At 37.0% G+C, this 17,528-nt stretch overlaps 1 protein-coding gene across 8 annotated transcripts in view; it reads left to right on the top strand.

Annotated features, from left to right (window-relative positions):
• Positions 1 to 17,528, top strand: part of rap1gapb (RAP1 GTPase activating protein b) — a 75,716-nt gene that overhangs the window by 16,241 nt on the left and 41,947 nt on the right. For 7 of the 8 annotated variants that reach the window (XM_006782881.2, XM_006782878.3, XM_006782874.3 and 4 more), the window contains exon 2: positions 8,860 to 8,895. The exons of the other annotated variant lie outside the window; for it this stretch is intronic. Coding sequence is in view for 6 of the 7 variants with exons in the window: in XM_006782878.3 (XP_006782941.1) it covers positions 8,860 to 8,895 (36 nt within the window). In the remaining variant the exon portion in view is untranslated. The remainder of the gene's footprint in view (positions 1 to 8,859; positions 8,896 to 17,528) is intronic. 8 annotated transcript variants of the gene reach the window in all.

Below are 17,528 nucleotides of genomic sequence, written 5' to 3'. Positions count from 1 at the left end.
TTATACTCCTCAACTCAAACACTTTTATTTGCAGGATGAATTAATCTCATTTGATGGTGAATAGGATTAATTTGTTCGGCATATGACTCTTTGACTTCGAAGTGGATTTTTAATCCTCAGTAGTGTGTGCAAGCCAATCAGCGACAAGAAAAGCTTATCGCTTCCTTTCTGTACTTGACACATTACAGTAATTTGTTGAATTATAAGCTGGCTAAGCTACTAACTCATTGACATTTTGGTTTTTGTAAACTGATATTGTAACAAGTGCAAATGAAATTGTTACTATCACCTGAAAACTAAATGCTGTATTCAGCTGTTTTAAATCTCATTTATATAAACATTACATTTGCATTTTTTTTTCAGTCTGTTACAATCATTTGGTTAGAGCAAGCGAGTGCCTGCAGTTATTTGTCCCACTATAATGTTTTCTCATTATAGGGTGTAGACATTTGATTTTAAATTCAGGAGATTTGTAGCACTGTGCTCACAAGTCTTCTTCTTTTTCACACAAACCAAACCTGAATCTGTAGGAAAGCTCTGTTTGGCTGGGTGTCACGAGAATGAACTGAATCAATTATTTATTATATGAATTGTGGAATAAAAGCAGCAAAATCAGTGGTTGACTCGTAAAGTGCATTGTAACACTCAGCTTGGCTGAGTTGTTACATAAAGGTGGCCCACTCCAGTTTTGTCCTCGCAGTGCACTGCTGCAACAGTCAAGTTTAGTGTTTATCTGGTATTTGATTTTGTTTCTTACACATTTACTTTGCCCTAAGTCTTCCCAGCTATCTGTGATCCAGTCTAGTCTTATATGTGCTTCTGTACTATCGAAAGTAGCCTGGGGATCCTTTAAAAGCATGCATCTGTGTTAGATGAATTAGTGTGTGTTTGTTTCAAGAAAAGAAATGAGCTTTTTCATTTTAATTTGGTTGGTTTTGCAATTGCTTAGGAAATCTGTCTCTGTTGTTAAAAGCCTTGTTGTTGTTGAAAAGCGTATCTCTGGGGAAATAATTTCCTAATGAATAACATTGAAAGGATTCTTAAACAGAAATGGATGGAGCCCAGACCTAGTCCATAACATTACCATTCTGCGTTTGTTATTTTGTAGTTATTTTGTAGCAGATTAATTTCCACATACAATTTAAGGGTAATTGCTGTTAGCGGATAGCAACATGGCTATTTCTTTAAAGTGCTTGTAAACAGCTGCAAGGAAAAATGGATGAGGTGAAAAACAACTGGAAATTGCCTCCCATTTGAGCAATTTTACTATCCCCTGTGCCAGCTTCCTTGCTGATATTTTTTCCTTTCTGAACTATGTAAATTTAAAGCAAGCAATTATGTGAAGTAGGACAGATGATTTAAAAAAAATAGAGACTTGATTATGGTTGAGCTATTTTTAACTTTACTATAGGGAACTTTGAACAATATAATACCAAGCTGATGAGTGAATTTCCTAAATTTGAGCTTGTGATTGTAATTATAAAAGCCAGAAAGAGTAAGCCAATGATGCTGGTATGTTTACAGGTTTTAGGTTACAGATGGTTGGTTTCCTGCTGGTGAGTAAAGTCTGCTTTAAGCCTAGAGAGAAATGGCAACGGTTCAGCCATGTGAAAGATGATAAGATTGTGCATATATCTGACTGCTCTGTTACAATTTCCCTTGCAGGTATTATACGATAGCTACCTGAAAATGGTGTTGAGGAGGCTAGTGTGACTGTACAAACAGCCCACCTTTTGTTCTTTGCTATTTTCATCCCTCCAACATTATGTAATGTCGTTTTCTTTGTGTGGCTCTGCTTAATCTGATGGGGAGGTTACTGCTTTGTTTCTTAAGGACCCTAAAAAGTGATCACATACAGTAACCCACAATCTGTTTGTGGATTCTGGTGGAAATATTGCTAAATCAGCTTTTCTTAAATCAATACTACACGTTTTAAACCTCAGAGAAAATCACAGAAAATATGAATATAAAATTAAAAACTTGAGAATACTATGATTGTGTGAGTGCTTTGTGTGAGATTGGTAATGATAGAGCCTGGACAGTCAAACTCCTACTCTCTTTTGAAGGTTATATGGTCAGAGAGATCGGAGAGATGGACCTGGAGAGGTCACTGGGTTTAAAGTGAACAGCCTCACAAAAATAATTTGGATTAGGGTGGTTTTTCTGAGTAAGATTCAAAAACAAATGCCATCGTATCATTTAAATAAAAAAAATCAATATAACTGTAAAAAATGCTAATCATCATGCATGTTGTTTGTTTTTAAACTTTTAACATAATGAAAACCCATGAGCAAACTATGATCGTTATACTCCTCTAGCCTTGCAGGATTGTTGGCTTAGGAGTCTCTTTAGTTATTACACTGAGGTGACAGATCCTGAAATCCTGACTTCACTAAAGAAAACAGTTAAAGTGGATGTGTGTTTATACTGCCTACATGAAAAAACAAAGTGAAAACACAAAGGCTGAGGGTGGAAGCTCTAAAACATGCTTCAGTAGTCATTTTATAACCCCAGCAAAACATCTCTGAAAAGTTCGGACAGGGACATATTTGCCACTCTTTTAACAACAATCTGTGAGACCGGGAGTTGAGAGGGATCTGCTAGTCTATTGGGATAGGAACGCTTAGGATAGGTTATAGGTAAAGGTGGGATGCCTGGAAATGTTTTGACCTTTAAAATAAAATTTCCTTGAGATTAAAACATCTGTTCAGCATGTGCTTCTAGCTTTATTTCAGGCAGCCTACATTTTTCTTCCTGTATTCCTGCAACCTCCAGAAAGCTATTGACTGCTCACAGCTCAACCAGCAGCACGTGCAGTGGCACACTCAATTTCTTTTGACATTCTCTTGTTCCCATTTATTATTCACATGATTCATTGTTTATATTAGTAACATGTTTACCATTTGCATTATCACTGTATTACTTTCTGCGTCTTTCAGTATGCGTGTGTGTGCCAGTATGACTACTATACTACTATTTAATAACTGGTTTGAAGAAACTTTTTTTTTAGCATGTTTGAGATATTTCATTTCATTTCATTTTCACTTTATTTGTCAGGGACCATGTACAAACAGAAATAAACATTAATCTTCTTCGAGAAAAGCTGCATCGTATGAGGTTTAGCTACGAGCTAATTTCGGTCAGCAGTCCCTGGGCGGATCAAATTGTAAATGGAAAGAAATGCATAAAAACACGTCTTCTGTTTTATCAACTTTAGTTTATACAAAAACTGCGAAAAGCGCCCCGGCTAAAATTATAAAAGCCACATGGACACTATCCACCTTATATATTCCCCCCAAAAACTGCAACCAATATATTTCTATACCCAGTCAATGGGCAGATAAAGCAAAAACCAGTAACAGACCAAAGAAAATCATCAGTTGACAACTTTAACACAAATGCAGTTAACTGTTCAATATAATTCCAAAAGGTTGATTCTGTTCATCTTGATGTAGCGTTTTCAATGGGAGAAACGTTCAAATATAATAAGACAAATACCTTGTATTAATTACGTATCAGAACATATAGACAGTATCAAATGTATCCAATTCCTACGCACATAAGTATCAAGTATGATTATGTAATGTCTCAAAGCTTTATATACTAAAAGAGACCAGAAAACAAAATGTTAAAATTGTGTTCACGTGTGTTTGGACAAATTTTGGCTCTAGGTCACAGTCACAACCATCACAAAGCTGAAAGTTTGCAGATGGTTATTGATATTGTGTTGTAAAGATATGTGCTTCTGACTAGTAAAGAGTGATTAATAACTTTCATTCTATTTACTTTAGATTATTTCACATATTGGAAATAACCCACGGAGCTTTCTGTCTGAACAGGCTGATGTATTATTAGATGCTCGCTCTGGACAGAAGTGTTAATATGCCATGATTTAAGCATCATTTTCAATCTCTCAGCTTTGAGGAATTTGTGTAACACTATATGAAAATGGTTGTGAGAATAAAATTAAAATAACCAACTGCAGTGTTTAATGTTTAAGATCAAAAATTATATGAAATGGGAGATTATAAAGCTATTTCTTGGAACATGTTTCTACTTAAAAGCCTCCAAAATGAAACTCTCGGTCTGTTTCATAGCTTTGAGTTGTTATACTAACCTGTATAGCAGGATGTTTTCTTATGTTTCTCCTTATGTTTTGTGTTTCTACAAAAGATGGAGGCGTAATTGTTTATGTTATGGCTAGTTTCTCACCCCTTCTGTTGCTACCAAAACAGCATGTTGCTGAGTCAGTAGGAAAACATCATTGATATTGATCAAGCGTATTGCTGATGGAAATATTTCTATTCCCCTTTACAACAAACAAAGAAAAAGAACAAAGTCCTGTGTATGTAGTTTCCAGTCATGAACAAAAGTGACATGTATCTAATGTCAAAACCACAGGCTAGCAGTCTGTGCCATGCAAATGTTAAATGCATATAACGTATTTGATATAACACTGCAGTGATGGTGTTTCACTTTCTTACATCATACCCCTCGTCTCACAAGTTTATCCAATATTCTGACAACATACATGCTTATTGAAGGAGGAGAGAAGCAGAGGTTAAGCTAGTATCAAACTGGTGAACTACACAGGCAGAGGAATCACAGAGACACCAGTGTGGAGACAAGGGCTGTATCCCAATTCAGGGTCTGCAGCCTTAAAGTACGCAGCCTTAACGGTCCACAAGGGCCGCGTACTCAAAGACCGCTAAGGCCGGAAGTGCGAGGCTTGTGAAATGGGACGGTCTAGCCTCCGTCGCGCTGCCCAGGTTGCCTGGCAACCATGATACTAACAGCTGGAAACTTTTCAGCATTGTTTGACATTTGTTTGTTTGTTTCTACATGAGCTTTGATCATTCTCTGTAAGATTAAGGTCAGCTATTGAACGGCGTATATTTTAAAGTAAAGGCTTTAAAACCAAGTTAGCACAAACGTCACTAATAAAATTATCCACACCCACCGCCACGCTATGCATTCTGGGATATGTTAGGCCACGAAGTCTACACCGCCACATCCTTAAAATTCAGGGAAATGAAGGGCGCATTTGAGGGCCGCTTTTCGAGCAGCCTTCGAATTGGAGCAGCCTTCGTCGCGTCGCTGTGACGTAATCGACCTTAAAATGCGGCCTTTAAGGCTGCAGACCCTGAATTGGGATATAGCCAGAGGCATGCACAAATACCCAGATAAGACATCTACCTCCATTTTTACCACTTAGTTCTGTCCTGCCACCCAGTGGTGTGGGCATGCTACTAAATATCAACCTATTGCATTAAAAAAAAAAAAAGGCACTATGAAAAATGTAATGATAGTATTAAAGGCAGCTGCAGGGCTGAATATAAAAGATATGAATAATATTCTATTCTGTTGAACAACCAAATATATAGAAGGCTTTCACTTTAACAAAGCAGAGAGGATACTTGCACATCCTTGCAAATCACTCTAAACTTCATATCACACATAAGTGCTCTTTCATGTATAGATACAAGCGTTAATATGCTAATATTTATTACACGCTTTGCTTGAAATAGAGTATTTTAAAATTGCAGTATTTCTGCTTTTACTGGAGACAAGGATCAAAATGTTTTCTTTACCATTGGCAGGAAGTGCACTACCTCTGTGAGTCTGACATTTAACCAGTTTTTGGAATACGTTGCAGTAGAAAAAATGGGTTAGACTTTGCATTTAATTCCTGCACATCCTAAACCCAGAAATCTCATTTATCATTTTTATCATCTTTTTATATACTTGAACCTAACTTGAGTTGGCTTTTTTCTTTGTAAATTTAAAGGAGAGAAACAGCAGAACGGCTTCTATTATCCTGATGATATTTTCTATTTTCATTTCTTCACCAATAAGTGGAATGAATGCCTGTGATTGTGTTGGCATAAAGTAATTGTTTGACTGGCTTAGCCATGGGGAGAAAGGGATAAGCAGTGGTTATTAATAGGCTGATTGTCCACCTCTAGCATCTGGTTCTGGAATTTGTCCTTGATCATTTGATTTCAGGATAATGAATGAAAAAACAAAACACCACAGAAAACCTGACTTGTTGACTAACTATAATGTACCAGTAGAAGAAAACCAGCAGAAGAAAATCAGCACTTTGTTCTCTTATCTCATATTTCCTCTTTTCTGTCCCTGGCAACTAATTTGACCAAAAACCACATTTCCTCCATCTTTCTCTCTGCCATTCCTCATATCAACACATAACAGCAACAGTCCACAATTAATGCAGTTAAGCTTTACATGAGTTATGTTTGACATGATTGATATTTCTGGGTTGTGAGGATGCCTGCACAGCCACACAGCCCTCCCTTTCTGGTGAAAGTGATATGTCAGGAAAACCTTGAGGGAATTTCTTCAGACTGGGCACAAATGTCCACTTGAATTTGACTGTGAAGTGATTTGATTTTGATTCTTACTGTGAACTCGTAATGAAAAAGAGTTCTTGTAAAGAAAACTGACATGAAATCTTTTAAGTTCATGTGTTATTATGAAAATATTCATCCACGTCATGCAAAATTCTTTGATTTTTCTGTATGTGTTGATAAATGTTGTTGTTGTTGAATGTATTAGACCAGCGGTCCCCAACCTTTTTTGCGCCACAGACCGGTTTATGTCCGACAATATTTTCACGGACCGGCCTTTAAGGTGTTGCGGATAAATACAACAAAATAAAACTAGTACTGGTACCGAAAAAAAGAAGATTTATTCATAACACACGTGAAAAGACCCACGAAAACAGAGGTAACGATAAAAACGATAACAAAATAACGCTGAAAACCGATAAAAACCCTGAAAACCATACATTTCACACCTGAGCCTCAACTCTCGCGGCCCGGTACCAAACGACTCACGGACCGGTACCGGTCCGAGGCCCGGGGGTCAGGGATTGCTGTATTAGACCACCTGTCCTTAAAACAAGGAAACAGAGTTATCTTAGAAACCTGTGAAAAACTTTTACAATGGAAAAAATGTTTTAATTGCTAAATTTGCTGAAGTGAAATTAATTAAAAGTAAGATTCACCTATTACACAATGACTGTAATTTGACATCTTTATGTGTTTTACTACTGTACTTTTTCTGCTTTTTGTAAACCAGTACGTTGGAAAATTACAACAATAATTATATTTTAGCATTAAAAACTTAATTTCTAAGACCTTCAAAGTATTATTTAATTTAACTTGTTTAGTGTTTTGGAGCAACTGTGACCACATAATTTCTGATTGATTTTGATTCTGATTAACCATTACAGAAACATAAAAAATATTTTGGAAACACAGGAAATGTATCATCATGGCTATGATCCTACCTGTCTGGAGGTAGGATCATAGTTGTAATGTCGGCTTTCAGCACCGACTTACCATCCGGTGAGAAAGCCGACATCTCACAGATTCTGATGCGTTGGGTCGGCGCTTTGTGTTTACATCTTTTTGCAGGATCTGTTTACCTGCTCTCATTTCCTGTTTTAGCTGTTTGGTGGTTGTTGGAATAGTTTTGTGAGCTTTAACCATCTTCTGCTTTGCATTTGTGTGGGAGCCCTGTCAAGAAAACCTGTCCATTATGCTAGCAAGGTCCAAGCATTCTTTTTTTTTATTCATACCCCTACTTTGGGAGCCACTACTTTAACCATTGGATACTGTGCTGACTTGCCTAAACTACAAGCTTGTCTATCTGAAATTAGGGGCTGGTTATCTGATAATTTCCTGCTTCTTAATGCTGATTGGACAGATTTGATGGTCACAATTCAGTAGTTGTCCCAAAACATCACCTTCAAAATTGATGACTATGTCATAAATTGCAGCAACAAGGTAATGAACTTGGGCATGTGGTTTGTAAACCTGTGGAGGTTTACAAAGCTAAGTTAAAGAACTATTTGTTCACCCTATCCTATGTGTTTTAATTCTATGCCTAAAGTTTTTACTGGTTCTTATTGCTATTCCCTTTTGTTTTATCAGTTTTTAAACTGTATTGTTTTTTCTGTATTCTTTTTATTTATTTATCTTCAAATAGCTGTTCAGCACTTTGTTTGAAAGCGCTTTATAAATGAAGTTATTGTTATCGTTATTAATGTGGGCCCACTGTGTTGTACTTAAAATAGTAAAGCTGCGCTAATTACATTACAATACAGTTTTTGTATTTTTAGTATTAGTTAAGTATCGAATGATCAAATGTATTGTTACAGTGGTCCCCTGTAGGGACAGCGAATTATCACTCGAGAGTGTTTTAGGATAAGAATGTGTGTTTGAGTGGGGTTTTTTAGAATCAGAATCAGAATATCTTCATTGTCATTGTAACAAGTACAATGAAGTTAAGTGTTATCTGTGCAATAAGTTTTTATTTATTTCTGAATGACTGTGTTTTACCTCTTTTTTAAAATGTTTGTTTTGTAATTATATTTAAACTTTTCTTTCTTGACACCGCAGGGACTGCACTTAATTTCGTTGAACTTGTTACAATGACAATAAAGATATTCTGATTCAGATTAAGGGTCCTGTTATCAGTATGCTACACCTGCTATAGTTGTGATAAGCATTGTTCTAGATGATCAATAATTTAGCAAAAAAGAAAAAAACATGTAGAGAAAAAGCGCTCTGGAACAAAATTCATAGAGAGTAAAAAGGAAATTAAAGAGGAATCAGTACAGTTAAGAAAAGCTCTGATATTCTCCATGTACAAATAAACAATTTGATAAGTCTGTGTTTACAAGTGGCCAAAAAATATCCACTCGGGGGCAGTGCAAAACATCTGAGTAAAGAGCAAGGTGCAATATCCATGTTTACATTTGCAAACTTTTTTATTCATAGGAAAATCAAGGATCATTATCAAGTAACATATTGTCACTTTGTTTCTTTCTAGAGTTGATAAGACCTTTTCCAGGACCAGAAGTTTATGGTAAGTCCCCTCCTTATGAAAAGCAAAGAAAATTTAGTTTCACACTTCACTGGTCCCATGCACTCCACTTCACAATGTTGCATTTACATCACCTTAGGAGACTGAGGCTTTACGACTCTCTTCCCATTCAGCACGGCCAACCAAAAATGTTAATGCATATGAAGTATCAGTTGTCTCAGTAGAGAATTAAACATGAATAGATCTGTTCTGTATGCAGTAGTTTTTCATGGCCAACACAATTATGCTGCAGCAATAATAATTTGAATGTAAAAGATACATGAAAATAAAAACCCACAAACTTACCTTTATCAATTTTAATCATTTCAGAATATTAAAGTGATGATCTCAGTAAAAGATGGTAATAGCTAATAAGGCTGCTTTCCTCAAGTCACAGATATGCTTGTAATTTTATTGTCACTGAAAAACTCTGTTTGCTCTGATGACTCTGGACATCTGTATATGATCAAAGAGGAGCTTGTAATGTTCCATACTTGGCAGGTAGTCTCACAGCATGTACAGGGAATGTGCGGCTGGAAATACAGGGGCAAGAACAGATGGAAGGAGACAGGAAGCATAAGAATGTGTGTAATACCAGCTGGCCATGTAGAGCACATGCCTCTGAGATCTCAGCCATAGAGAGTTCTCAGAACAATTGATAATACCACTTTTACACAAGTATATCTTTCCAGGTTTCTCTACTGGATTGAGATTTATTTATGTTTATATGCAAGTTCATATGTAAATGTTTTACAGTTTCATAAAACATTAAACCAAGGAAACAAAGGTCAGTATCACAAACTGTTTACTATCCAATAATCATTTACATGTTAGGCTAAATACTATTTAGATTTTCTTAATGTGTATGTGGCACATGAAAATAGCATTTTTATTTTTATTTTCTTTGTTTTTTCTTCAGGGGGAATTTGCAAAAAAAAATGCCTAGGTTTGTTTTTGTACATCAAATAGGCCTTAGAATTAGACAGAAATTGAGTCATAATGAGTTTGGAAAGGACAATAGATGGATATACTGAAAGGAGGAAATTGAAGGTGCATGGATAATTCAAGCTCATTGGAGGAGAATACACCCTCGCACACCCGCTGAATCTCATTATGAGGATTTCAATTTCTCTCGGTTGCAAACAGGTCTGAAGCAGATGCTAATGGTGCCTCGGGGCAGGGCTATGCAGGTACTAGTTATCCACAGCACTGCTTTGTGATTGTAATCACTGAGTCATTATGCCAATTGTGTATTCCATCAGTCTCAGGCTGCATTTAGATTAGAAAGTGGGGGGAAAAAGCAAGATATCAGCAAGATATTTACTATCAAATTATTTGGGGCACAAAGAGGGATTTCTTGAGGAGTTTATTTGTCCACTACATTTTGTTCTAACAGCTCTGCATACTTCTCTGCACAACCACCTAAAAGTTTGCAGTCACTGAGCAAATTATACATTTTGATCAGTTAAAAAAGGAAATGCAAGTGCAAGGCTTACTTATTAAAATGGTAAATGGCCTGTATTTATATAGCGCCTTACTAGTCCCTAAGGACCCCAAAGCGCTTTACATATCCAGTCATCCACCCATTCACACACACATTCACACACTATTAAAGGCTTAATAAAGTTTAATTCATTTGCAGCGCAGAATTTTAGATCTTCAGTATTATGGGGTGAATTTATTTTTGTAATCTGCAGAAATTAGTTTTAGATTAGAAAGTAGTTTGAGCAATTTGGATTGTTTTGATAGGAAACACACATTTAACTTGCTAACACAGTAGGTCAATAGGGTTAATATCCTGTAGCAGATAACCAGCTGGCTACATCTTGTCTGAATAGCGCTTACATAGTCTGGAAATGTGCTTTTATCATGCTGTTGCAAAATGGAAAGATCAACTTAGATCCTGTTTATTCTGCATAAATGTCCCACTTTACCATCAAAAAGCAGCCTCGGGCAATCGCGTTTTTATTTTATCTTCCATGTTTAGCATCGTTTTTTTTAATCAGAGTTCTTTGCTTTGATCTAAAGGCCCACTATCAGTTTCACTAATGGAATAATGTTGTTTGGATTGTATTGCAGCGGTCCCCAGCCTTTTTTGCGCCACGGATCGGTGTAATGTCAGACAATATTTTCACAGACTGGCCTTTCAGGTGTCGCAGATAAATACAACAAATAAAATGATACGACCAAGAGAAAAACTGTGGCATTTTGTAAATATAATAATAAATGCGAATTCACTGTGTAGTTGTGTAACGTTATTAGCAGCGTCCTCCTGAAATGCGCCAACAACATTGAGAGTAACATCCTCCTGTCTCCCCCTTAATACTCTGGTCGCTATGGCAACGTGTAAATATTTCTTTCAAAATAAGACACACAACTACAAAACAAATATAAAGTACATGAAAATATAGAGAAAATTTATTCATAACACATGGGAAAAGACTCAGAGAAAAGGATAAAAACCCCAAAAACCATAAATTTCACACCCGAGCCTCAACTCTCGCGGCCTGGTACCAAACAACTCACGGACCGGTCCGTGGCCCGGGGGTTGGGGACTGCTGTTGTATTGTATCTAAAATAAGCATGACAGTTGTCAGCCTTGTTTAATTGCAAATGTTTTGTTTGTTTGTTTTTTTTTTAAATTATTAATCACATTTAAACTGACACACCTGGAACAGGTAACAATGTGTCAATCAGAAAACAGAGGTGATGGCCAATGAGGCTTAGCCTCTGTATGCTCACAGTTATTCCATTAACCTTATGGAGGTTAATACAATAGCCTCATATTTGACTCCATTAATCATTAATTATCATATTCAACATTCCCAATCAATTTAATTTATTTTAATTAAAACTAAATCTGTTTTTCAATACATGCATATTTCCAAACTTTTGATTGTTAGTGTGTGACTAATTGCATCTCTCCACCTCTGTTACCTAGCCTGTCCCACAGCTATTGTAAGAGGCACAGGACCATGTCGGGAAGAATTATGATATGAGCTCCAAGTGTTTGTCATTAAAACTGGGTTTCTTGGATTCCCTGCCATGTGCCACTGCCTAAAATCCATCACATTATTCTCAACCAGCCAGGAGTACTGTCGGTGTGAGTGAGTGTGACGGTGGACAAACACGCAGCAGCGTCCACACTTTTCTGTCACTCTTAACGAGCACCAGTATCTCCGTCACCTTACTCTAGAATGCACTTTCAGCTCGTGTTGAGCCCTGAATCACTTGGACAAAGAGGTTCACTTTGTGAAAAGTGAGAAAACACTTATGTTACTGCTAAACTGCTCACAGCACAGTTCCCAATTAAACACTCATTAACTTGATTGCTCTGAATAATGGTGGTGCTTATCTTCCTCAGTCTAAAGATCCTGTTGTGCTGCAATAAGCAGGCCAGAATAAATGCCATGGCATTTCTGCAAGAAATTGTCAATCTGAAAGTGGCCATATTTTCATTCTTAACAACTCAGTTTTCCACTAATGAGGGAAAGCACTGGAATAATGCTGGAGTGATGTATGCAGACTGTGATACTGAAGATACACTGGAAAAATAGTACTTCTTTTATACTGCATCTATATTTGTCATTATAAATTAAAATCACTACTAGTTAACTCATTTGGTACAGGACACACCTGAAGGGGCTTTTATTCTGGGATAATGGGATATATTTATATTGTGTGTGTGTGCACAGCTGTTGCCTTGTAGCCATCTAATCTGAACAGTACAACTGCTATGAGCCTAATCAAGCCTTTGACTGACACTAGGAGATGAGTGGTAATGAAGTGCTCTTCAGTGTTAAAAGATGAAAAAGAGTGAGGCGAAGAGGCCTCTAATTGGGTATCCGTGCCACTTCAGATTGCTGTTAATGGCCAGTATTCATCCTAATATGGTGGTCAGTGTCATGGGGAGAAAGCAAACAGGAAGAGAGAGCGTAGCCAATTGCAGCTCAGCGACTGTCAGATGGAAAAACAAACTTGTTGAACCTTTTATATTTTCCACATTGGAACTCCTGTCAGGAGTCATAAACCTAAAAGCATTAATGCAACATAAAGAAGCTATAAAAAGCTTCCTAATATTGTGTCATACCCTTTATTTCTTCTTGTATTGCCTTGGTATCCCACAGATGTTTATTTGGATTCAGATATAACGGGTGAAAGGCAACGGCATCAAAATGAGTTCATTTTGGTACTCAATGAATTGGACAGTCCTGTAGCTGTTGGTACAGAGTTTAACTCACCAGGTTATTCTAGGGCAAGTTCATATTGTACCATCTATATATATATATATATATATATATATATATATATATATATATATATATATATATATATATAAAGAATGAAAATATGGCCACTTGCGTTCCTTTTTTTGCTCTAAATTATGCTAGTGCACTCTGAAAGCTCATTGGTTGTCTCCTAGCACCAATTTGACCAGATCGTCACTTGGTTTGAATATCAGTTGCTCTGCGTAACTGGTGTCACTCTCCTCTAACCTTTGTTCCCTTCATCTTGAGCTTCAGCACTCTGCCCCATTCATACTATTGCCTGTCTTGTTTTGCGCCCTATAGAGGGTCAGTTCTGCCCAAAGGCTACTCTTATATGTCAAGTAAGTGATCAGCTCTTTCTACATTGAACCCAATCATTTCAGTAAAAAGGAACAAAAAGAAAAAACTATCAGTGCCTCTACTGTAATTTCACAATTCCTTACTTTTCTGACACCATGAACATATAATATTAACTTTGGAGAGTGCTTCTACCAGCATAGCATAACACAAGCCTCATGCAGGTTTGCACAAGTCTAATGTAACAAAACTGAAGTTGTGTTCACAGTCTGTGTGCACTTAGTTTTATTTACAGTAGTTTGTTGATTACCTATACTTACCTCATCTTTACCTGTACTGTCAATTAGGATTTTCCTAAAATTCAATTTAAATGTTTCGAGCTTAAAACAGGAAAAAAAATCACACTCCAAAACAGCCTCTCCAAATATGCTTTTGTTTTATAAGAACCTCTTATCTTATTATTCATATCTTGCATAATACAATTAGTATGACTAATGTTAATTATCTCTACAGGCTTTCAGTGAGAACAGAACAAAATCCTTTCACAACCTTTTTTGTATCATTTTGAGTGGTGACACAGCACTTGTTTAGACAGCTCTGTTTTATCATGGGTCAAAAGAAGTGGTATTGACTTTTGTTTTTGTTTGTTTATGGGCTGACTATGTGTCATTTTGACTGGTATCCAAACCAAAAAAGAGACCTCTCCTGCAACCCTGTGTGTCTATTCCACAGTAAGTTCACAGATAAAATCATTACAACTCAGTGTGTTTGGAATCTGGTCAACCATTGACCAGATGGGGGTTGCCTTATTTATTGTATTTAGTACACCTCTTCAATTAATTACATACTAGCATGCAGCTGTGGATGGTAAATCATGATCTTTTTAAAGTACTGCCCATCTGCTCACTATTCAAATAATTTTCTTGTAGCACAGAAGACAATGAAATTGTTTTTGTTAGACTGAAGGCTCGCACAAAGGACCGGGTAAACTGGGTAAAGCTTCTCAAGGAGATTACAATAATAAATGTTTAGAGTTGAGCGTAATATCTACTCTTTAAATCTCTTATAACATTACAAAAACATCTTGTTCACGTTCGTCCCTGTTGTCTCAATATAAAGACATTTTTATTTAATTAATTGAAAAGCTTGAGCTTATTGAGGGGGTAATGGTGCCTGGTGTTGTAGTCATTTCGAATTATCAGAAGGTCAACTCCATGTAATCAAGCTCTATTACATCTCACATCAGGAGGCACATCAATTAGCCCCTGCATATATCTCTGTGAGCAGGATGAAAGAAAGAAAAGCCGAATGACAATGATGACGATGGAGGAAATTATGCATCATACCAACAGTATAACTGTTTGACTCGTGTATGCATCGACGGTTTTGTGACAGTTATGTGCATTGTTTCTAAATGACACTATCAAATCAGTCCTCACACTTATCCAATGACGTATATGCAATTAGTGTCACATATTTCTAAGCTAATTTCCAAATCCCAGGTTGTCACTGGAGATGAAGCGTGGCACTTTCTTTTGTCTGTAAAATGGGGAAGACAATGTCGTTTGGTGATGAGATTTCTAGAATGACTCATAATCACTTGATGTCGTCAGTAGTGATAATTGGTTTGAACTTTTTTTTTTTCATCTTCCATACTTTTATTATGCATGTAAATTTAACAACTTCTAATTATCATGTGCTACCTTGATTTTGTGTGCCTGAATCACCATTTTATCATGTGGTACATCAGTTTTCTTCATATTCTTCCTTTTCACATCATATCCTTTAAGTATCAGTTCCTTCTCTTTTTGAAGTTAACTATGTTGTTTAGTTTTTTGGGGGGGGGGGGGGGGGGGGGGGTTTGGTGCACTTTTGTGCCACAGGTAAAAGCCAATAAAATCCCAATAGCTCTAATCACCCAATTAGTCACAGAGACACTCAGAGACTTAGGAGTGGTGTTTGTTTCAATCCACTTATGATTCTGTTCCTTCATGATTAGGGCCCTGAAAGTGTAAGGTTTTGATTTTAAAACTTTATTTGTAGTTGTGTAAGTTTACAATCTTACTAGGTACACTTTATTAGGTACACCTTGCTAAAATTGAGCCCCTCTTGCCTTCAGCACTGCCTTAATTCTTTGCATCATAGAATCAAAGAAAGAGCTTGAAGCAAGCCTCTGAGATTTTGGACCATATTGATGTGATAGAATCATGCAGTTGTTGCACATTTGTTGGCTGCTTAACCATGATGTGAACCTCGCCTTAGCCACATGCCAAAGTTTTGAGATCTGGTTACTGTGGATAATGTTTCAATACAGTTACCTCAATGTTTGAAAAAAACAGTTTGATGCAATTTGAGCTTTGTGACATGGTGTGTAGAGCAGGGCGATATGACCAATATGAAAATTTGCGATAACGATATAACTGACGATATAATTGACACTAGACAAAATACTTTACAACTCCACAACTTTATTAGTGCAAAAAAAAAAACAAACATCAATGTATTTTCACTTAAACAAGCAGTTGTTTTTTATGTGCATTAAAGTTATATAAAGATTTAACAGTGCAAATGCAAATTCAGTTTAACCAAAAGGCGTTTCCAGTGGAAATTGGCCGACATATCCTCAGCATAACCATGTATAATATCCACAAAATTAAAGAGGTTATACACACACAATACGGTAATATTATGTTGAAGTGCAGTACGTATCACTCCGCAAGGCTCCTGCCTACGATAGCCGTAATGCCCCGACAACCCATCAAGCGGTGCGGCTTCGTAGCTTAGCAAAGTCGTACATTTGACAGATTTTCGAGCGCCGTGTATGACATAAAGTCGTTTCGAGGTCAGTAAACACAAACAGAATTCATACATAAGGCACACGGGATCATAAGGGGCACTGTCGATTTTCAGAAAAATCAAAGTATTGATTTTAAGTGTGCCGTATTTTCCAAAAAAAACACGGTAATAACGACAGCCCGCTAGCATGCTCTACCAAAAATAGTGCTTTGTTGTGTATCTGATGGACGAAAGCTAAACGAGTTCCACACCACTAAAGCTGCAGCATTTTTACAAACCAATTCTGGTTCATCCGTTTCATTCAACATCCGCTTTCGCCCTTCTCATTCTCCGTCACGCTTTTTCCTCCATGTGCGTATGAAAACACTGCGCATGTGCGTTTTACCCATATTCTATCGCAATATTTAATACTTCATTAATACTTCATTTTCTTATCATTGCCTGACATTATACCGGTATTACCGTAAACGGTATGATATGGCCCAGCCCTAATGGTGTGTTACTGTATTCTGCTGGAAGTACCCACCAGAAGATGGTGTTGTCATAAAAAGAGTCCGCAATAATACTCAGGTCAGTCCCAGCATTTAAACGACGGTCAGTAAGAGGCCCAAAGTGTCCCAAGACTCATCAGATCAAGCAACCTTTTTCCAGTCTCTTTTATCAAGTTTTGGTGAATCCATGTGGACTGCAGACTCAGTTTTCTGTTCTTAGCTGACAGGAGTGCCTCCAGTGTGTATAGGCTACAGGAGGCCTCTGCTGCTGTAACCCATTTGCTTTAAGATTCAGCATGATGTGCATTCAGAACTCCTCTTTTGCATATCTTGGTTGTAACGAGTTATTTGAATTACTTTTGCCTCCCTAAAGCAGTCTGGCCATTCTGCCCTAAACTCTGACATCAGCGAGGAATTTTCACCCATAGAACTGCTGCTAACTGATCATTTTTTGGAAATGGGACAAGGTTGCTTGGAACCTTGTCTCAGTCGACAGTTGCAGAAGTTCTCAAGCTAGCACAACAACAATGGCAAAATTCAAATTCACTTAAATCATCTTTCTTCCCCATTCCGATGCTCAGTTTGAACGTCTGCAAGTCCTCTTCCCTGTATCTGCATGCCTAAGTGCATGCAATCAGTGTCATGCACATTAATAAGTAGTTGAATATGTGTATCTAAAACGTGTAAGTGTAATTAAATGTTAAAAAAAGAAAAAAGGCTGATGGTGTTAAACTAATTAAACATTTTTCTTTTTTCATTTTGTCCAGATAATCACTTGGTTTTC

This window comes from Neolamprologus brichardi, chromosome 5, assembly GCF_056152115.1.
Source record: "Neolamprologus brichardi isolate AB-2024 chromosome 5, ASM5615211v1, whole genome shotgun sequence".
Taxonomy (NCBI): Eukaryota; Metazoa; Chordata; class Actinopteri; order Cichliformes; family Cichlidae; genus Neolamprologus; species Neolamprologus brichardi.
The sequence above is the reverse complement of the archived record's forward strand: the minus strand, read 5'-3'. Positions and strand labels throughout refer to the sequence as shown.